This window comes from Leptonychotes weddellii, chromosome 6 (assembly GCF_054177405.1).
Source record: "Leptonychotes weddellii isolate Sample4059 chromosome 6, ASM5417740v2, whole genome shotgun sequence".
Lineage (NCBI taxonomy): Eukaryota > Metazoa > Chordata > Mammalia > Carnivora > Phocidae > Leptonychotes > Leptonychotes weddellii.
In genome coordinates, this window is record NC_138374.1 from 51,879,246 (window position 1) to 51,902,599 (window position 23,354).

The 23,354-nt window shown below is 43.6% G+C and overlaps 1 protein-coding gene across 1 annotated transcript in view; it reads right to left on the minus strand.

Annotated features, from left to right (window-relative positions):
- Positions 1-11,211, minus strand: part of TET1 (tet methylcytosine dioxygenase 1) — a 116,267-nt gene extending 105,056 nt beyond the window's left edge. The window contains exons 1-2 of the mRNA XM_081824157.1: positions 10,793-11,211; positions 1,192-3,212 (exon numbers count right to left, since the gene is read on the minus strand). Of these exons, the coding sequence (XP_081680283.1) occupies positions 1,192-3,090 (1,899 nt within the window). The 5' untranslated portion in view covers positions 3,091-3,212; positions 10,793-11,211. The remainder of the gene's footprint in view (positions 1-1,191; positions 3,213-10,792) is intronic.
- Positions 11,212-23,354: the final 12,143 nt, after the last annotated feature.

The following is a 23,354-nucleotide window of genomic DNA, read 5'->3' on the forward strand; positions in this document are numbered from 1 at the left end:
CTGGTGGTGGGTATTGAGGAGGGCACATTCTGCATGGAGCACTGGGTGTTATGCACAAACAATGAATCATGGAACACTTCATCTAAAACTAATGATGTAATGTATGGGGATTAACATAAGAATAAAAAAAAAGAATGACTAAGTTTAAGTTCACAATACTTTTAAATGAATCTTTTCTATTATACCTGTATTCATAGCAGTCACAAAATAAGCATAACTTCAAATGAGTGATCTAAAAATCATAACACCATAGTTGGCATGTATTTTAAAGGTCTGATAATCAAGTATTAACCAAGTTCCATAAAATCCTTTATTTTGTTTTTTTTTTCAGATTTTATTTATTTATTTGAGAGAGAAAGTGAGAGAGAGAGAGAGAGCACAAGCAGGGGGAGTAAGTAAGGGAGAGGGAGTAAGAGGGAGAGGGAGAAGCAGGCTCCTCGATGAGCAGGGAGCCCAACACAGGGCTCGATCCCGGGACTCTGGGATCATGACCTGAGCTGATGGCAGACGCTTAACCGACTGAGCCACCCAGGTGCCCCATAAAATCCTTTATTAAATAAAGTCAAAGCCAACCAATTATTTTTAAACTGTAATAATGGGAACCAATGTTTATGTATCACTTCAGAGTTTACAAACCATTTTGAACTTCTGATAATCCTAACAACTACATGGGCTATGTGAACCAGGTGGACATCACCTACCAAAAGTTAAGATGAAAGCTTTATTTACCTTCCAAGGCAAAGTTTCAAAATTAAGGATAGAGACAGTTTTATTCTTTCAAAAGAATAGAAGTTTAATTCCACTGGTTCCTCAAGCTGCAAGGGAGTTAATGATTTTGTTCCACTCTTCAGTTAAATTTAAGTTAAATCTGTAACTTCCAAAAAAGACACACAACTAGCCAAAATAAGGCATAGTGGAAATCTTTGCAAAACCACACTTCATGTCATTTCCTTGTCTCCATCAAATCCTGTAATGGAAAAACTTTATGTTCTAGTTTTCTGAGACAAATTCTAAAAATAAGCTAATATATCGCTCACTGCACAAGACGTATTTCGGGTTGATCCACAAACTCCTATAGATAATATAAAATGTTACCAGAGTAAAAGGATGTCATACTGAATCACCTAGTCTCTGCACAGATCACTCTACAGAGCCTCCTGGGCATCTCCCAGCCCATGGGGGTTTACTCACCTCCAAAGGCACGAGGACGGATGGTTTCTTTTTCAGCTCTTCACATTTCCTTTTCTTACAGATTTGATGGCTGTTCTTTCTGTTCTTGCAGTAAGTACATTCACCACAATTGGTCTTCTGCTGGCAGGGCTCACAGACCCCACAGCGCTTTCGTTTCTTCTTTTCCAAAGTAGGTAGCAAAGTTGTATAGGAAGGAGAAGAGGAGGTACTGGCGAGTGACACTGGCCTAGACACCACTGTGTTAGCCACACTGGTCATGCTGATCTGGGAGCTCCCTCCTTCCAATGTGCTGGTACCAGCCTGGGAAAGTTGGATAATGCCCTGGGAAGCATGGATGAGTCCTCGCTCAGGGGCTATGGGGACCCCCTGAGTGTTAGCTGGCAGAAAGCTTATATGAACCTGCTTCTCATTTTCTATATTGCTAATAGTCACTATTGGAGGTACCGAACTTATCTCTGAGTTTGATGATGGCTGAGGAGTGTGACCTGAGCCCAAAGGCAAAATCTGCACAGCGCCCTGGACCTCAAGCCCATATGAAACAGTGCTCTGGGGCTCAAGCCATTCTGGGAGAGCATTATAGGTAGCAATTGGGTTTAGAGGAGCAGGAAGAAAGATAGGTGGGTCTGAGGCAGTACCACCACCCATTCCGAGGATTTGTTGGTCTAGGATAGCACCGAAGACCTCTCCTTGGACTGGAATAGCACCAGGCATTGCTGGTGGGTCTGGGGTCTCATCCAGAGCCTCTCCATGAATTATGTTAGCACCAGGAACTTCCCATCGATGTGGGACAGCACTAAAAGCCTGTCCTATGATAGGTGTGGTATCAGGAATTTCCTGTTGCTCTGGGATAGTTTTGAGTACCTCTTGATGATCTGGTTTAGCACCAAGGGTTTCTTGTTCTGAGCTTGCCAAGAGAAGTTTTATTAATGAGGTAGGATATATTGACCCACCAATGGACAAACAGTTTCTAAGGTCCAATTCCGGTATAACCTTATTAAAGTTTGAGGTGGGGTAGCCATTACGTTCACTTTTGATGGGGTCCAGGTAAGAATCAGATAGCTTAAGAGATTCTACTCGTGAACCCAAATCTTCTAACTGAATGCTGGAGTTTCCTTCGTAAGTAACCTTGAGGGCTGCTCTTTGGAGCAAAGGAGCACACAGAGTGTCCTGAGCAAACATTCTAGGGGAGTCGCTGATATCATTCAATGTCTCTTTAGAGAATAGTCCTTCACCACCACATGTCTCTTCCGATGACCCAGAAAGGATCTCTGCTGCAGGGTCACTCTGAGTGGAAATATTTATTTTGGAATCCTCCACCCTTTGGGACCAAGACTGGGTTGTCTCTTGGCTCTCACCTTTAATTAAAGATGCCTTTTGAACACCAATTAGATTCTCTACATCAGGAGCAATTAGGGGGACTTGTGTTGGAACTGAATCATTTTCTGACTGTTTTACTCCCATGTCAGCAACTACATTATAATCACATCCATGTTGCTTTTCTAAATTTTTAGGAGGTGGAACTTTCTTGGGTTTGGCTATGATCACTGGAGGTTGGGAGAGTCGCCTGCTAAGAGAGGTACTTCGGAGAGCCATTGTAAACCCATTGCAAGTTAAGGATTCTGGGTTCTGAAAAAGAACCTCAGTCCTATCCAAATTCATTCGTGCTGCTCCAGCTCTTGTCAGAAGGCTTCTGACTGGCATAGGTGGTTTGGGTTCTATTTTTTTCTTAACATCTCTTTCTTGAATTAATTGTTTTAATTTTCCAGGGCTAACAGTCTTGACTGATGCCACATTTTTGTTGGCTGCCTTAGATGTCTTCTTCAGTTGGGTGCTTTTCTTTCTGTTCAGATCTTCCCTCCTGACTAATCTGGAAGGCCTTGCATGGCGGGATCGAGACATAGCTACAGAGTAGGAAAAAATGAAAGGGCACAGGGAACAGAGTCATTGGTCCTTTGAAAAGTCTCACTTCTGAGGAGAATCTGGATGCACCATGGTTGAACTCAGTGGCACAAGATTTTGGTCTGAAATAACAAAAAAACATTGGGAGTGAGTCTTTTTCTTATGTATTCTCCCATTTGAAACAGAATATCTACTAATAATTATTAATCAAAATTAGGGCACTGAGAATGTTTACTGCAAAAGAAAAATACAATAAACACAAAAGATACTCAAGTATCCTTTTAACCCTGGGTTCACAAATAAAGCTCCTTTAAGTACTGTGACAACTGATTTAGTTAATGAAGTTCTATGCACAGAGTGAGCATGGGGGTTATTCTATATTAGAAACCACAACTGCTGTAGTTACATGTAGTTTAAAAATCAAATCCTAATCTTTACAAATTTGGGTACTTAAAAAATTCTCTCTTTCCTCAGCACATCACCACACGGGCAGAGGTGTCATGTGTTGGACAGTAAAGCTGGTAAAACCAAAGGAAGAAGAGGCTTATTATAATTCAAGAAACTCTACTTGGAGATCCAATAATATTAATACCACATTCCAATTGACAGTCTACAAATTTTGAGCTTTACACATGCACATAAAAATAGCATAAAATCTGAGAAGTTAGTATTGACAGATTAGGTTACAAATAAGACTCACGGGTCCAACAAATATCTGTTGAGTACCTACTATGTATAAGGAAGGCATTGTGGTGGGCAGTGCCCACACCCAGAAATGATGTCCCTCTTTTCTCTTTCACCCGACTTAATCCAAAGACTGCTGGTTCTAAAATCCCTTCTACCAAGGGTCCCAAAAGTCTCATGATGAATGCCTAGGCAAGGAAATTGGAAATAAAGAGAAAATGAGATAATTAGAATGGTAAAGCATTCTAGGCAAGCAACTATTATTTGGAAGGTAAGCAAGAGAAAAGAAGAAAATGAAAGCGGACTGACTAAGCCATCATTAATTATCTTTGGTCTCCTCAGATTGCTTACCCTAATGCAGAATAAAACCAAACTATGAACAAGAATAAAGCTCACCATACAAGATGTATCAATATACTCTCTAAAGATCACAGAATCAAGAGTGGTACAACTGAGTGGGTGAGGATTCTTTAACAATTGACAGGTTGTTGGATTTGTAAAAAAGCATGGTGTAGGATAGTTACCAAAAACTGATTTGCAACCAATGGTCAACAGTCTGTGACAAAATCAGAAAAAAACAGGCAGTATCAAGTTTTTCATAAAGTTGAATTTATTCATTTTAAACGACTCTTCTTGGGGCACCTGGGTGGCTGTCAGTTAAGCAACTGCTTTTGGCTCAGGTCATGATCCTGATGTCCTGGGATTGAGCCCCGAGTCGGGCTCCCTGCTCAGCGGAGAGCCTGCTTCTCCCTCTCCCTCTCTCTCCCCTCTGCAGTGCTCTCTCTCGCTATCTCTCTCTCTTTCTCAAATAAATAAAATCTTAAAAAAAATTATAATAATAATAAACAACTCTTCTTTACTCTGAAGTTAAGCCTTCCAGTTTTCTCTCATTAAAATGTCCTTTCTTGGGGTGCCTGGGTGGCTTAGTCGATTGAGCAACCCGCTCCTGACTTCCACTGGGGTCAGCTTGGGTCATGATCTCAGGTCAGAGGATGGAGCCCCACGACTGGATCCGAGTTGAGGGGGAGTCTGATTGGGATTCTCTCTCTTCTCCCTCTGTCCCTCCCCCTGCTCACACTCAGCCTCACTTGCTCTCTCTCAAATAAATAAATAGGGATGCCTGGGTGGCTCAGTGGGATAAGCCTCTGACTTCAGCTCAGGTCATGATCCAGGGTCCTGGGATGAAGGCCCGCCCCCTACCTCCCCTGCTGGTCTGCCAGGAATCCCCACTCAGCGGGGAGTTGGCTTCTTCCTCTCCCTCTGCCCCTCCCCGCTGTTCGTGCTCTCTCTCTCTCTCTCAAGTAAATAAAATCTTTTTAAAATAATAAATAAATAAAACCTTTAAAAAATGTCCTTTCTTTAAAAAAGTAATAGAAGTCCTTTCTTTTGTCAAAAGGTAGCGATAGGTTTATTTTATACTGTTATTACTTGGCAAAGTAAAAACTTGAACAGCCCTCTATCATCCTCAAATTGATTTGTTTTTGTTGTACTGATCTGATCCAGGTAATCCTGGGATGCACTGGTTGGTTTAGTAGCTAAAGATGTGTCCATCAGAAAGCTGTGAGTTTGAATCTGTGATCACCAGCTATGTCCTTCCAGAACCTATTTAACTGAGTCAAAGTTTCTACATCTGAAATGAGGTTGTTTTGAGGAATCACTGGGCTCCTACAGGGAAAGCCTGGTGGCTTCCGAGTGGTATCTGAGGTTGAGGAGGGAGTCGGGGAAGGTAAGGTAAGAAGGACTTTGTAAGTAGGCAGACCTGGGTTCAGTTTCCAGCTCAGAAACATTACTAGTCATGTGATTCTGATATATTCCTCAGTCTCTCTATACTTCAGTTTCCTTATGTGTAATCGAATAGGAAGCATAATAGTACTGACCTCATTGGGTTACCATGAGAATAAAATGAGATGACATGTGTGAACACTTAGCACAGGGTTGGCATATAATAGGTGTTTAATAATAAATGGGAGGTAAAAAAATAAAGGCTGCTTATACTTCCAAAATACAAAAAATAATAAGAGAAAATGAGCTAAAGAGTGGTTATCATTATTATCAAAACAGTTTAACCCACAGTCTGCCATATTCTGCCAAACAAGATCTAGTTCTTTGGTTTCTGTTATCACCTAACACATTGTAAGCCAGGCACTGTAGATCCCAGAGCACAACATTTAGAGTCAAAAGCATTGTGTCTTTAAGACAGACTTTTTAAATAGACATTAGTAATAACATTAACCACAAGAAAAATAAGTCTGATAAATCTGTGCTAAATACAAACACTAGACCAGAGAATACTTGACTTGAGTTCTTGGCAACTAAGCTTACCACTTTCCCCCTTTTCTTAAAAAAAGAAAAAAAAAGTTTTTGGCTTGCACTAACTTTTTGGCTGTGAAAAACTGTAGGACATTTTCTCCAAAGACCACTGCTTTTTGTACCAGTATTTTTAGAAAAAAAAAAAAGACATTCCAATTCTAATCTCCAGAAAGTCAGCAGTCTTTATAAGGATGTTTTTTTCAGATAGCAAAAAGCAATCCTTTCCATTCTTTAGAAATTCAACAATATCGGTATAAGCTTGCTTTATCTCTTGTATCAAGATTACATTGCTAAAAAATTATTAGGAGCATATAATCTAGGTATTGCAATCAGCCATGAAAATTAAAATTCACACATGTAGGCAAGTAATCTGGATATGCCAGAAGGTGTCATGGGATCTGCCTTTGAGAGTAGTTTATAAACTGATCTCTGTCTCATCTATTCTTTTATATTTTTAAATTAAAGTGCTTTAGAAATTCAGACTTGTAATTAAGATAATGTTTACCATTCAAATCTTATCTCCTGAAAAAGAGCCTGCCAAGGAAATGGAAAAGGTATGAGCAACATGGATTGGGAAGATGTGGCCTCTTTAAATGGTAACAGCCTTTTTATGAGATCGTGAAAGAGGCCAATGACCCCTGAAAAACCCAACTGCAGGGGAGAAACCACTGGGTACCACCCAGCCAAAGAAATAGACAATCAGAAACAAAATAAGGGCTCCCACAAGATCCTAATTTTATCACCCTTGGCTCCACTGATGAAATGTGACCTTCTTTTGTGATAAACTAAGTTATTCCCAGGGCTGAACCCTGGGAGGAGAGGCAGCAAGCTTTTTTTTTTGAAATTTGTGGGGAAAAAAAAACCAATGTAGTCCATTCTATTAAACAGGAATATCCCCACAGATCTACTGATCTGGAATTATGGAATTATCCCCACAGACCTACTGATATTTATTTTCCTTATTAATCTATAAACATTATTAAATGCTCCATCTCCCCTTATCCCCCATAGGATAATATGATCAGAGCAGAAAATAAGAGAATAGTGTTCCTGTTATTAAACATATACCATAGGCCCTAATTATTTGCAATTAATTGATACTATTCTGTGGGTTCTTATTTTCCTGGAAGAGAAAACAAAATGAAACAAACAAACAGAAAACCCAACCACTGTGGGATGTAAAACATTAGTTAGCAAGTGTTTTCACCAGAAGGCACCAAAAATAAAAATTCTTTTTCCTAAAATGTCCTTGTGATATAGGAGACTAGAGCATATGAGATCCAAACATTATAAGCCAGGAGATAAAAGGCCAGGATATAATTTGAAACATGAAAAGACATGATGCCAGCCTAAAGTAGAGAATATAAAGAAGTGGCAGGAGTAGGCCCCAAGGTGAATATGATAAACATTGCCTGTGTAAGGATCTGCTAATTATTCACAAGTAACTTAAACTTACCTAATCAAACTGGTCAACAAATAGGGTCAGGTATTTTCGTCACTATTATTTGAGCTTACTAAGTATTCAACCTTTCCCTACAGAGGGCCTTTTTTGTAATTAATGAAGTAATCCCTTTGCCTAGAAAATAAAAAGCTTACTTCCTAAACTGTATCAGTTGTCTATAAAGGACGATGTTGACAGCACCTCGTCAGAAAATCCTCTCCCACCTACATCCCTCCTTCTGGATCTCCCAAAGTCCCCTGGGTAGGAAGTGGCTGAACTGATGTAACCATACAGCCCACATGTCAATTTAAAATTATATTGCAACCCTTCCCACTACCAGCAGTGGCCAAAAAAGTGGTGAGTGAATTCATCTGTAGGGCTAGAGGCAAAAGAGGTTCTGATTTCATGGTCACTCCATTCAGCTGCTTAGAATTTAAAGCCTGTTGCCCTTGACTGAGAAATAGAAGATGTAAAACATTTCTTTTAAAAAGGCACCACCTGACTTAGCTTCATCCAGCAACTAAGTTCTACATCTAAAGGAAGAGGAGGTGGGCGGCTGCTTGCAGTTCCTAGATAGTCTTCAACCACAGGAAGTGTGAGAGCCCTCCGCACAAGGAAAGGCTGTTCAAGGAAACTCACTAGAATACCAGCAGATTTAGTCAAAGGCTCCTTCCATATGTAAAACACCCCTGGCTGCCCTGCAGAGAGCAAGAAAAAAAAAAGGGGGCCTAAGAGGGCCACAGAAAAGGGAAGGGAGAAGTTAAAATGGAGATAGAACAACTCTTCCAAAAACAAGAAAAACATAAAATACAAGGGGAATAGTAAAAAGCCTAAGGAAGAAAAGTCTAAAGGGGAGAGGGGGAGCAAAAGACAGAGTTAAGAGGAAGAAATTTATGGTAATAAAGGTTGAGTAAAAAAAAAACACAACTGGGATCAAAATGCTGAAGACTATAAAGGTAAACCTAGGGGGGGAAAAAGAAATTTAAGTGTGCAGGGAAAGAAAGATAGATGCAAAGAGAGTGGGGGAGGGGATGGACAAACCAGATAAAGAAGACCGGAGAGGGAAGAGAAACAAAGAGCAGGAACAGTGGTGATCCAAACCTCCGACCCAAACCTCCCACCCATCAATTCTGGAAAACCAGAGCTGAACACGATAGTTAACTCTCATTAAAATGGTGAAATGGTGGTTGAAGATTGTAAATCTCAGCTACTAATCTTTGCAAAGAAAAAGGGAGAGTATGTGCCAATAACTCCCCTGTATCTTGATTCTGAAGTTTAGCTGAAATCATAACATGGCTTTAAACACTGTCAGAGGCTACCAACCAACCTATTCAAGATCTCTTAACGGGGGAGGCAAGGGAGGATTTTAACCAGTGTAACCTAAAACCGATTAAAATCAGGAAACACACCCAAAATCACAGTACTGAAGTCTTTTCGTTCTTGGAAACTATACGGACTAACCTCCAAACATTTATCTATGCACCTACCTGCGTGTACCACCCTTGTTTAACTGTGGTCATAAATTCCCGATATGCCCTAAATTACTCTTGCCCTAACTGGTTAACAAGCAAATATATTTGCATACATGCATACATACATACATACGTGTGTGTTTGGCATCCTGAGGCCTAAAGAAGCCATCGTCTTTATAAATTTATTTTACTAAATATTGCTGGGAGGAGAAGGGCAAGTGAGGACATTTGGGTTCAGGGCCGACCTGAGGCTGCTGCCCTACAGCGCCGCCCTTCAACCCATCCCGGTGCGGCGCGCAGCGCACCCCGCGTACACTAGACTGTGCACCGTATCTTTCACTCGCTTCGAGTCTCGAAGCACTTACACTTTATTTCTTCATAAACTGTCCATTACCATGTATTGTGCAGCTCACGTGGTACCGGCGAGTGGAACTGGGGCGAAGTGGCACATGAGTGACCGATGCAAAATGGTTAATTTGGGAAGAGGACGAGCTGGGGGCAGGGGAAAGACTCCTAGTTCAAGCAGTATTTGTTCTCTTGGTAATACATTCATTTTTATTGGGTCAGAAATGCGCAATTTGGGTTCCCCATTCATGTGGAAAGGCTACTGGAGCCGGCCGGCAACTTCCTGACCACTTTTTGTGGAACTGTATGGACTGCATACAGCCCTTCCAGCAGCTCAATCAGTTGGGCGTCTGGGTGAGAGGGAGGAAGGGGAAGAGAGGAGAGAGGGAGAGGGAGAGGGAGAGGGAGAGGGAGAGAGATCTAGCCCCTTCCCTCCCCGACACGTGAAGGGCTGGCGGCCCTGGCCGCAGGCTCGGGCCGGAATCCGGCTCCTCCCCGGGTCCGCAGCACCCAGCTCTGCGCACCTCCCGGTTCCCGGATCCCGCCAGTGGGGCTGACGCGACGGCAACGCCAGCGCGCTCGGCGACCTGGTGGCGCTCCTAAGAGGTTTTTTAAAAAGCCATTTTGACAGAACACTAATTCTATTCCCAATTCCCTTCTTCCCCGATCTGTGTAACTCTGGGTCACCTCGGGTCAGACTCCCCTACTACCTTGGAGTCCCCTCCCCAAAATGCTCAGGGAGGGAAGTGCCAAATGTTTCCCAACGAATCTATCCCCTACACAAGCGTGGGGGAGGGAGAAAATCTGTTTGGGGGTGCGCTTGATTATGCGACAGGACGGGCTCCCCACCCGCAACTTGCCCTCTTTCTCATCTTGAGGCGCCGGACTTCCAACTCTCCGAAGAGGCGCATGGGTCGCCGGCACCTTCAGGGATCCCCGAAGGCACACTTGCCCTCCCCCAGCCCGGGCTGCAGCGGCGCCCGAGGTCCGAGCCCACGGCGCCCCCGCCTCCGCTCCCCGCCATCCCGCGCCGCAGCTGGGCCTCGGGGGCAGGCGGCCGAGTCCTCCGGCCGGGGGCATTGTTTACCACCCGCAACAAAAGCTCCCCAAGCGGTTCGGGGCAGGGGGTCGCCGCGGGGAGTGGGCCCACCCCTGCGGACCCGGAGGACCCGCGGACGCCCAGCTCTGGCCTTCATCCCAGCCCCAGCCGAGTACCGCCCCTCGCACCCCCTTCCGGCCTCCGCGTGAGGGTCCCCTCACCCCTGCCCTCTGCCCAGTCCCCAGCTCACCACCGGCCCGCTCTGGCTCGGAGGGCAGAGCGCGTGCCCCCGGCTCCAAGCCCGCACCAGCCCTCGGGCAAACTTTCCAACTCGCGCCGGTCCCCACAACTTGGGAGCCCAGGGCCCCGGCGGGCGCGAGGAGCGTGAGCGGGCCCAGGGCGGACACCTACCGGCAGCCTGGCAGGGTCAGGGCCCGAGCCCCCGGGGTGGGCGGCAGCTTCCCAAAGGTCCACAGAGGAGAGGCAGGTAGAGTTGCATGACTGGGGCGGGGCAGGGGGTTGTCCCAGGGGGCAGACCCGGGAGCCGAGGGACTGGCGGCTGCACGCACAAAGCGGTGCGGGAGCGGATTGCGCTGCCACTCCCCGCCAGGTCAGCCCCCCGGAGCAGTAGTGTCTCCCCAGGACAGACCTCAGGGAGTGAAGCAGGGGCTCTGCCTTTGCTGGACCCTGCACCACTGAGCTAGAGTCAAAATGCGAGCTGGATTTCCCCAAACTGGAGCTGGACTCCCCTCTCGACCCTTACCCCTCCCCTTCGCCCTCCTCTCTCATAACACCCTTTTTTTTTCTTCTTTAAGGTCAAAAGGGAGTATTGGACCCGAAGAGAGGTGTCAAGGGTTTCTTGTCATTATCTTTTTTCCCGAGGGGCTCTTGGGCTGAGAGACAAATTTTAGGGTTTCTAAATTGAATGTTTATAGATAGATCAAGGGAATGCCAGATCGGAGATGACACAGTTGAGCAATATCTGGGTTGCAGATGATGGTAAACTATCCTCAACACCAAAGGAGGCCGGAGGAGGGTTGGGTTCCCTTGACTCTAGGCTTGATGTCTGAAAAGGTCATCATTACATTTTTGCTGGCTATTTGGCCCTTGTACATTGAGGGTGGTCATATTCACTTTATGGATGAAGCAATGAAGGCACCAGAAGAAGTAAGTTTTTAACATTAGAAGGAATAACCAGTGGCATTATGCCAAATTAAGACTGGGTGGTGCTTTGGAATTTCTCCCTAAATGTTGGACGGCCATTGCTTCTTCCAGCGGTCAGTCATGACACAGACAAGGGAATCCAGATCTTTCATGGGCTCACAGATGTAAGGAAAATGGTGTTCATGGAACTATCGTTCCTCCCACGTCAAAACTTCAGCTGGAGAGAAAGACTCATCCTATCATTCATTACCTTCAACACAATTCTAACCCGATTCTGCACATAATTTTTATTCTTTGGTATACTTGCTTTAATAAGCATAACCAGATTGTTCCTTTGAGAAAGATTCCTAAACTTTTGGGGCGCCTGGGTGGCTCAGTCATTAAGCGTCTGCCTTCGGCTCAGGTCATGGTCCCAGGGTCCTGGGATCGAGCCCCGCATCGGGATCCCTGCTCCGCAGGAAGCCTGCTTCTCCCTCTCCCACTCCCCCTGCTTGTGTTCCTTCTCTCTCTGTGTCTCTCTCTGTCAAATAAATAAATAAAATCTTAAAAAAAAGAGAAAGATTCCTAAACTTTCAACCTTTCTCACGGATTGATTCATTCAAATTTATTCTTAAGTTAGAATATAGGTATACAGAGATGAATAAAATTTGCCTCTTAAACAGAAGGAACACAAATCCTGGTTGGCAAGCAGAACAAACTAATGACTGCACTACAGTGTTTTCAGGGCTACAGTCAGACAACTACCTTAGTTGCAGAAAGTAAAAACATGTGGCATTTGAAATAAATCTTATCTGCAATAATGGACTTTTCTCAATGTTTCCAAAAGCCTAATTATTAATACCTTGTCAGAAACAATCTCCGAGGACCTAGATGAAAAGAATGTTGGGGGGGGGGGCACCTGGGTGGCTCAGTTGTTAAGCATCTGCCTTCGGCTCAGGTCATGATTCCAGGGTCCTGGTATCGAGCCCCGCATCGGGCTCCCTGCTCGGTGGGAAGCCTGCTTCTCCCCCTCCCACTCCCCCTGCTTGTGTTCCCTCTCTCGCTGTGTCTCTCTCTGTCAAATAAATAAATAAAATCTTAAAAAAAAAAAAAAAGAAAGGAAAGAATGTTGGGAGAGTTTGACTCATAACTTGATCTCCATAAAAAACAAAAAGAAAGAACATCTAAAAAAGAAGAATAGGGGCGCCTGGGTGGCTCTATCGGTTAAGCATCTGCCTTCAGCTCAAGTCATGATCTCAGGGCTCCCTGCTCAGCGGGGAGTCTGCTTCTCCCTCTCCCTCTGCTGCTCCCCCTGCTTGTGCTCTCTCTCTCTGTGTCAAATAAATAAATAAAATCTTTCAAAATAAATAAAAAAGAACAAAGAACAAAGGTGAAAAGATTATCATGAAATAGCAATATCCTGGCATTTGTCAATTACCTGAAGTGATTAACTTTAAAAAGCATTGAAATGGGAAAATCACACAAAGATGTAGAAAAATGTCCATGGTGGGACACCTGGGTGGCTCCGTTGGTTAAATGTCTACCTTCAGCTCTGGCTCTGGTCATGATCCCAGGGTCCTGGGATGGAGTCCTGCATCGGACTCCTTGCTCAGCGGGGAGTCTGCTTCTCCCTCTGCCTGCCACTCCCCCTGCTTGTGCTCTCTCTCTGATAAATAAATAAATAAAATCTTTTAAAAAAATGTCCATGGTAACGCTCATTCCCTTCATTCTATAAATGTTAGTTGAATCCATACTACGTGTCAGGCACAGTTCTAAACTTTGAGAAAACAGCAATAGCAAAATGAAACTTCTGCCCTTGTGGAGCTTCCATTCCATCATGGAGTGGTGGGTAGGGCCTAAAATAAAGAAGGTAAATAAGCAGAATATATATAGTGTGTCAGATGGTGATGGTTAGAGGGAAGAGAGGAAAAGTAGGGAAGGGGACAGGGAGTGCTGGGGAAAGTTGCAATTTTAAAGATTATTTATTTATTTGCGAGAGAGAGCAGAGGGTCGGGTGGGGGGTGCAGGTTGGAGAGAGGCAGAGGGAGCAGCAGACTTGGGACTCCATCCCAGGACCCTGGGATCATGCCCCTAAAGCTGCAATTTTAAATACAGCAATGAGTTCGTTGAGTAGCTCTGAAAAAGATAAGGGAGGGAGCTGGAGGAGATTTTATGTGTAGGAAAAATCAAGTGCAAAGGCCCTATAGGTGAGATTGTGTTTATGGCAACACAACAATTTCACTGCGTTTCACAACAGTATAACATTGGAAACTCTATATGTCAAAAAAAAGTATAGATCGCTCCCACTGGCCAAGTCTGGGACAATTTTGAATTCGGAAAAGAGGTTTCATTTGGAAAAACAAATTTGAGAGTCATCAGCATGCAGATCGTATTTATTATTTTTTTATTTATTTACCCAACACAGGGCTTGAACTCACGATCATGAGATCAAGACCTGAGCTGAGATCAAGAGTCAGACACGACCAACTGAGCCACCAGGCACCTCCACATGTACATGATATTTACATCCACATTGGTATCTGTGTCTTAAACATCTCACCAAACATCACCAGGTCCATCTGAACCTATCAGAAAAGGGGTCTGATGTTTTTAACAGAAACTAAAAGGTTGATCAACTCATAAGGAACTAGTCAATAACATTAAGTGTTTACCCAAGAAGAAGAAAAGAAAATGATCCCAGGACTCTGGGATCATGACCTGTGCCGAAGGTCTGATTGAGCCACACTGATTGAGCCACCCAGGCGCCCCAAGATATAACTAATTTTATCTTACCTGCTTACTAATTTACCTTAGGCAGTGCCCTAGGAAAAAAAATATATACTCTCCTCAAATACACACACACATACACATACACACATGCACACACATACGCACTCTCACGGTTTCTTTCCTAAAGAATATAATCTCGATTGGCAAAAATTTTTAAATTTGGCAATACTGTCTCTTCAGAGAGAGAGAGAGAGCACAAGCAGTGGGGAGCTGCGGGCAGAGGGAGAAGCAGACTCCCTGCTGAGCAAGGACCCCCCCCCACCAATGAGGGGCTCAATCCCAGGACCGTGGGATCATGACCAGAGCCAGAGCCAAAGGCAGACATTTAACCGACGGAGCCACACAAGTGTCCCACCATGGACATTTTTCTACATCTTTGTGTGATTTTCTGATTTCAATACTTTTTAAATTAATCATTTCAGTTAATTGACAAATGCCAGGATATTGTTATTTCATGATAATCTTTTCACCTTTGTTCTTTGTTCTTTTTTATTTATTTATTTTTAAAGTTTTTTTAAATTTATTTGACACACAGAGAAAGAGAGAGAGCACAAGCAGGGGGAGCATCAGAGGGAGAGGGATAAGCAGACTCCCTGTTGAGCAGGGAGCCCTGAGATCATGACTTGAGCTGAAGGCAGACACTTAACCAACTGAGCCACCCAGGCTGGCTCAGTTGGTAAAGCATGTGACTCTTGTTTTTTTTAAGTTTTACCCATTTATTTGAGAGAGAGAGTGAGCGAGAGAGAGCACAAGCTGGGGAAGGGGCAGGGGAAGAAGGAGGAGCAGACTCCCCGCCAACCAGGGAGCCCAACGTGGGGCTCGATCCCAGGACCCTAGGATCACGACTCCAGCTGAAGGCAGACGCTTAACCGGCTGAGCCACCCAGGCACCCAAGCATGTGACTCTTGATCTCAGGGTCGTGAGTTCAAGCCTCATATTGGGCATGGAGCCTGCTTAAAAAAATAAATAAATAAAAATAAAAATAATTTTAAAAAAATCAACTAAACTAAAAGACTACCTACTAACTGGGAGAAGATATTTGCAAATGACATATCCAATAAAGGGTTAGTATCCAAAATATATAAAGAACTGATACAACTCAACCCCCCCAAAAAAACCAAATAATAGTGAAAATATGGGCAGAAGATATGAACATACATTTCTCCAAAGAAGATACACAGATAGCCAATAGACACATGAAAATATGTTCAATATCAGTCAACATTAGGGAAATGAAAATCAAAACCACAATGAGATATCACCTCACATCTGTCAGAATGGCTCAAATAAAAAAACACAAGAAACAAGTGCTGGCGAGGATGTGGAGAAAAAGGAACCCTCTTACGCTGTTGGTGGGAAGGCAATCTGGTATAGCCACTGAGAAAAACAGTATGGAGTTTCCTCAAAAAATTAAAAATAGAATTACCATATGATCCAGTAATTCTACTACTGGATATTTTTTTTTAAAAGATTTTATTTATTTATTTGAGAGAGAGAATGAGATAGAGAGCATGAGAGGGGGGAGGGTCAGAGAGAGAGGCAGACTCCCTGCTGAGCAGGGAGCCCAACGTGGGACTCGATCCCAGGACTTCAGGATCATGACCTGAGCCAAAGGCAGTCGCTTAACCAACTGAGCCACCCAGGCGCCCCTACTACTGGATATTTACCCAAAGAATATGAAAACACTAATTTGTAAAGATACATGCACCCCTATGTTTACTGCATTATTTACAATAGGCAAATTATGGAAACAGCCTAAGCGTCCATTGATAGAAGAATGGATAAAGAAGGGGTGCCTGGGTGGCTCGGGTTGGTTAAGTGTCTGTCTTCAGCTCAGGTCATGATCCCAGCGTTCTGGGACAAGTCCTGCCTTGGGGCTTCATGCTCAGTGGGGAGTCTGCTTCTCCCTCTCCCTCTGCCCCTCCCCCTGCTCGTGTGCACTCTCTCTTTCTCTCTCAAATAAATAAATAAAATCTTTTAAAAAATTAAAAAAAGAATGGATAAAGAAGATATGATACACACACACACACAATGGAATATTATTCAGCCATGATAAAGAATGAAATCTTGCCATTTGCAATATGGTTGGATCTAGAGAGTATAATGCTAAGTGAAATAAGTCAGTCAGAGAAAGACAAATACCATACAATTTCACTCATATGTGGAATTTAAGAAATAAAATAAATGAGCAAAATTAAAAAAAAAAGACTCTTAACTATAGAGAACAAACTGATGGTCACCAGAGGGGATTCTCTCTCTTCCTCTCCCTCTTCCTGCTCATGCTCACTAGCTTGTTTGTGCTCTCTCTCTCAAATAATTAAATCTTAAAAAAAAAAAATTGAAAAACATTTATGCTGTCAATTCTGCCAGAAGTTCAAGAGACAAGAAAAACTTAGAGTAGAAAAGACTCAAAGGAATTACTGGAGAATTTGCACTGAGCAAGTTTGCAGGAATTTAGGGCATTTATTGGTTCATTTAATGGCAGACACAGACCTACAACCTTTTTCTCTCTCAAGTTTCTAAACTGAATTCAAAGATTGTTAAGAATACACAGGGTCCGTACAACACATGGTAGGTACAAACCAAAAGACATTTCAGTGAAGAAGGTGGAAGAAAGGAAATCAAATTGGTATTCTGAAGGAAAAAAAACAAAAAACAAAAAAACTGGTATTTCCAGAATTGTTTTGAAAGGAAGTAGGATTGGCATGTCTTCACAATAATTGTAAAGCATGAAGACATATGAAGATGAAACAAGATCTTTTATATTATAGACAACTTCCAAAAGGACCAAACTTCCAATGGAGAGCTATCTGAATGTGGTCAAAGTGAGCCTGTTTTGGTGCAAGCTCCTTCCCTACTTAGGACAAGATTAGGCCATTTTCTCCTTTTATGCCTTGTCCAGCAATGTCATGGGTTACCTTTTCAATCCACTAATTCAATTGTTCTCTTAACCTCTCCCAAACTCAACTTGGAAGCACCCTCCCTTGACCTCTATATTCCCATCATCCATTTTCTCTACTGCTTGCAAGCAGCAGAATTCTCTTAGAGCCTTAGCCAGCTTCAGTATCTTAAGACCTAAATCTGCCTGAAGTCTTTATTGCTCCTCAGTACTCCCTGTTTGGGGAGATTTTTAGCCTCTTTCTGCCATGGGACATGTTCTAAGCCTTCATTTTCCTCACCACCAAAGCTGCTCATAGCCAAAGCTGTCAAGTGGGACCCTCAAGCAATAGATTTCTTTTTTTTTTAATTTTTAGATTTTATTTATTTATTTGACAGCATAAGAGAGCACAAGCAGGGGAAGTAGCAGAGGGAGAGGGAGAAGCAGGCTCCCCACGGAGCAGGGAGCCTGTAACAGGAAGCTCATTGCAGGGCTTGATCCCAGGACCCCAGGATCATGACGGGAGCCAAAGGCAGAAGCCCAACCAACTGAGCCACCCAGGTGCCCCAAGCAATAGATTTTCTTACTTACCTTTCCCACCCTTCTTCAGCAGTAGTATTTCCTTCCTTTGCTGAAGTTTCTTCCGTTATATGGCTACTCTGTAACTTTTGCTCTGGAGCCCATAGTGTCCATGCTACTTTAAGCTGTTTTTACTATTTCAAGGGCCCTTCTTTCTAGCATCCTCAGTCTCTTCTTCAATGCTCCATCTTCTCTGCATTCTAGAGGTCTTTATATTTAGCATGCCCAGGTCACCCCTTTACCTGATCTTGCTCTCCCATCTAACTTCAGCGCCATTTCTCCCCATGACAAATTCTATTTCTTGCTGTTTCTTGTTCCTATAACATCTATTTATTCCCGAGCCTGCGGACCCACTCTCCCAAAGTCACATTCCCAGCACAGCTTCATGCTCCTTCCCCCCACCATTACTTTTGACATGCCTCCATCCTGGAATTCTGTGACGCGTGTAGGCCATCCTGGTTCTTGTCTTACATGTCCAGCCAAAATGCTGTCACCATCTTCTCTCTCTTCTTCAGAGTTCTCTCAGCACTGCAAGTACTTTAGGATTCTGATCCAGCAGAAGACTTCCAAAGCTGAATCCAGCCCAGAATATTTTGCTTTGTAACTCCAGCCCCTAATCTCTCACCTCGGAAGCCATGGGCAATATTCCTGATCTATTTTCCTTTCATTTTTACCTGAAGCATCCTGGGGCCTGTTCCATGCAAATGTTTCTCTGTGTCACATGTGGTGACCTCCACTTATTAGGCAGTTTTTTTTTTTTTTTAAGATTTTTATTTATTTATTTGAAAGAGGGCAAAAGCGAGAGCCTGAGCAGAGAGGAGGGGCAGAGGGAGAGGGAGAAGCCGGCTCCCAGCTGAGCAGGGAGCCTGACCTGTGGATCCCAGGATCCTGGGTTCATGACTTGAGCTGAAGGCAGATGCTTAACCGACTGAGCCACCCAGGCGCCCCTATTGGGCACTTTAAAAGCAACAGCCTGAGGGCGCCTGGGTGGCTCAGTTGGTTAAGCAACTGCCTTCAGCTCAGGTCATGATTCTGGAGTCCCGGGATCGAGTCCCACATCGGGCTCCCTGCTCAGCAGGGGGTCTCCTTCTCCCTCTGACCCTTCCCCTCTCATGCTCTCTGTCTCCCATTCTCTCAGATAAATAAATAAAATCTTTAAAAAAATAAAATAAAATAAAAGCAACTGCCTGAACTATTTCTGGACATTTTCTTCCTCCCTAGTGAGAATTCAAAGCTATCTTAATTACTGGGTGAATCTCTCCTAACAAACACATTTTCTCTGGCTTTGTGAATAGAAGGGATGGAAGGTTGGAACAGATACAGTTCTGCCTGGAATGTCTTCCCTCCTGTTCTGTCTCTCCTTCCTCTTTATTACTCTTATTCTTGTCAATCTGGCAAACTTCTCCTCCTCCCTCAGAGCCCAGCTCCCAGAGCTCTTTGTCTATGAAGCCTCCCGAAACAACCCAGGCAGAATTAGGAGAGCCACAGCTCCTTCCATACTGCTTCTGCAGCATTTCCACATCTCTGTCATAGCACCTCTCACACACTCCACTCCACTTGCTAAGCCATATGCCCCGCAAGGGGCTTATCTGATTCCCTGTGCTTAGCTCAGTACCTGGCTCATAGAGGATACCAAATGGCTCAAGAAATTTTTGTTGGGGCACCTGGATGGCTCAGTAGGTTGAGCATCTGACTTTTGGTTTCATCTCAGGTTATGATCTCATGGGTCATGAGATTGAGCCCTGCATAGGGCTCTGGGCTCAGTGGGGAGTCGGCTTGAAGATTCTCTCCCTCTGCCCCTCCCCACCCCACATGCATGCCCTCTCTCTTTCTCCCTAAAATAAATAACTAAATGTTAAAATTTTTGTTGTTGTTGTTGTTAAATACCTCTCTGAGGTCCGATCTAAACTCTATGGCTGCAATCCAGCAATTCTATGTTTGCACAACTGAGACTAATTTCCTTTTTTTTTTTTTAAGATTTTATTCATTTACTTATTTGAGAGAGAGAGAAAGAGAGAGAGTGAACTGGGGGAGGAACAGAGGGAGAGGGACAAGCAGACTCTGCTCTGAGCACAGAGCCTGATGGTGGGCTCGATCCCACAACCCCAAAATCATGATCTGAGCCAAAATAAGGAGTCAGATGCCTAACTGACCGAAGCTACCCAGGTACCCCAAGACTAATTTCGTGATAAGCTTCATGGTGTCACAATACCTTAAACATGACAATAAGTGTAAAGCACCTACAACAGGCCCACACAAAGCAGGGGCCCTGTAGGTCTCTTTCCCATATATTCCCCCTTATCTTCAGGATAAGATTGTTATCTTCTATTTCTTTTGGATCTTATCTTTGTATAGGACTTCATACTGTAATACTGTATTAATAATAATAAATATTGCTGACAGGCCAAATATTGACTGACAGAAGCAATTGGGTAATTGTCCAAAGTGTTTTTATCTTCTGGGAGGAAAAACAGTAAGTAAATCCGTCAGTGTTACTATTGCTTAAGTGTGTGAATAGTAATTGCTACTGTGATGGAGTACGAGTACTATCTTTACACATTAAAACTCTGCTCCCGGGGCGCCTGGGTGGCTCAGTCCTTAAGCATCTGCCTTCGGCTCAGGTCGTGATCCCAGGGTCCTGGGATCGAGCCCCGCATCTGGCTCCACGCCCAGCGGGAAGCCTGCTTCTCCCTCTCGCACTCCCCCTGCCTGTGTTCCTTCTCTCACTGTCTCTATCTCCGTCAAATAAATAAATAAAATCTTTAAAAAAAAAAAAACTCTGCTCCCTAAATAAGTACGGCTTAAATTGTAACCTGAATGCTGCAAACCGCCAAGTTTATCTCTCTAAACTTAAAGTCCATTTTTTAAAAAAAGATTTTATTTATTTATTTATTTGACAGAGCGAGAGCACCAGCAGAGGGAGCAGCAGGTAGAGGGAGAAGCAGGCTCCCCGCTGAGCAGGGAGAACTATGTGGGGCTCCATCCCAGGACCCTGGGATCATGATCTGAGCCAAAGGCAGATGCTTAACCAACTGAGCCACCCAGGAGCCCCTTAGAGTCCATTTTTGAGTTTCAGATTATTTCAACTTGGATCCTTCACAGACCTTTAAACTCAACTTTCTTTCTTTCTTTTTTTTTTTTTAATAGGCTCCACGCCCAACATGGGGCTTGAATCCATGACCCTGACATCAAGAGTCATGTGCTCTACTGCCTGAGCTGGCTAGGTGTCCCTAAACTCAATATTTCCAATACTATATTATTCTCTCTCTCTCTCTCTTAACGTTCTAATCACTTAAGTTTTTTGTCTTTATTTTTATTTTATTTATTTATTTATTTATTTCAATTTTTTTTTAAATTTTTTATTTATTTATTTGACAGAGAGAGAGATAGCGAGAGCAGGAACACAAGCAGGGGGAGTGGGAGAGGGAGAAGCAGGCTTCCTGCCAAGCAAGGAGCCCGATGTGGGACTCGATCCCAGAACCCTGGGATCATGACCTGAGCCGAAGGCAGACGCTTAACGACTGAGCCACCCAGGCGCCCGTTTATTTATTTATTTTTAAATTTTAACTCCAGCATAGTTAATATGCAGTGTTATATTAGTTTCAGTGCTTCAACAATTCCATATGTTACTCAGTACTCATCACCCAATACTATATTATTCTTAAAACACTCTTTTCCATTGGCTTCTATAACCCTTGTTTTTCCCTCTACATCTGTAGCTACTTTTTTGTCTCCTTTGCCATCTTTCTCTAGCTAGCCATTAAGTGTTGCAATTAACCACGACTGAATTCTGGGTTCTCATTTTGTTCTTAGCTTTGATTTACTAAAGTTATATCTTCAGCCCAAGCTGCTCCTTATATAGTCAACTATTTAATATCTCCACTTGGATGTCTCTAAGGCCTCTGCAAACTCAGTATGTTCCAACCAAGCAACTCATCCTTCCCTCTGTCCTTCCATCTTGCTCTAAACCAATAACAAACTGATCCTCTTTCAGTGCTGCCTGCCTCAGTGAATCCATACATTTATGTTAACAGGAATCTAGGAATTATCCTTGACATCTCCCTCTCCCCATTGCCCTTATTGAATCCATTGCCAAGTCTCACCCATTTTATCACTTCAGTGTCTTTCCAATCCGTCCATTTCCCTCCATCCCTATGGCCTTTACTCTAGACCAAGTGCCACATCTTGCAATAGTCTAATCATAACTACTTTTGTCCCTATTCCATTATCCAAGCCATGGGCAGGGATCTTTTTGAAATGTACACCTGACCATGTCAACCACAGCTTAACACTTTGGCTTCATGTTGCCTTTTTTTTGTTGTTGTTGTTTTATTTATTTATTTGACAGAGACACAGCGAGAGAGGGAACACAAGCAGAGGGAGTGGGAGAGGGAGAAGCAGGCTTCCCGCGGAGCAGGGAGCCCCATGTGGGGCTCGATCCCAGGATGCTGGGATCATGACCTGAGCTGAAGGCAGACGCTTAACAACTGAGCCACCCAGGCGCCCCTTCATGTTGCTTTTAGGATGATGACAAGACCTCCACGGTGGCTACAAGGTTGCTAGAGGCTATAAGATTTGGCCTATTTCTGTATCTCATCTTATATCACAAACCTCCTGGTTCTTCCTATTCCAGCCACAGTGGCTTGCAAACCAATATTTCTGTTCTTGTAAACCAGTAAATTTCATTTGCAGACAAGTTTCATTTTAGGCTGAACAAACACTTTGACACTTCGTCCGTCTAGCAGCTCCCTCTATCGTCTTATACATTTATCATTGTAAGTGACCTGCCTGATCCCTGGAAGGCATCTGAATTCTTGACCCTTAAAGTACATAGTGCAGTAATGCATTTGAGATAGTGATCAGACTTTGGAACCACCAAACTCTCCCACCAGAGGCTCTGTTTCCTTTTTCTAGAATGCTTTTTCTTATTCCCTTCCTCAGCTAAACCCTAGTCATCATCCTTCACCTCTGGATTCAAGCAACATTTCTTTCTTCTCTTTTTTAAAGATTTTGTTTATTTATTTGACAGAGAGAGACACAGCGAGAGAGGGAACACAAGCAGGGGGAGTTTGAGAGGGAGAAGCAGGCTTCCCGCCGAGCAGGGAGCCCGATGCGGGGCTCGATCCCAGGACCCTGGGATCATGACCTGAGCCGAAGGCAGATGCTTAACGACTGAGCCACCCAGGCGCCCCACAACATTTCTTTAAGGTAGCCTTTTCTAAACTTCTTGTTTAGGTCAAATTCCTGTTTTACGGTCTTAATCACCATGCACTAAGCCTCCTCTTAAAAGCATTTATCTCAGTTTCCATTTGACATGAATTTCTGTGATTATTTGATTAAGATTTGTCTTTCCTGCTAGAGTATAAGTTCCCTGAAGGGCATGGACTAGGTTTGTTTTGGTTTTGTCTTGTTTATTTTTATTTTTTAAAAGATTTTATTTATTTATTTGTCAGAGAGAGAGAGTGAGTACAGGCAGGGGGAGAGGAAGAGGGAGAAGCAGGCTCCCCACTGAGCAGAGAGCCCAATGCGGGACTCGATCCTAGGACCCCGAGATCATGACCTGAGCAGAAGGTAACCGCTTAA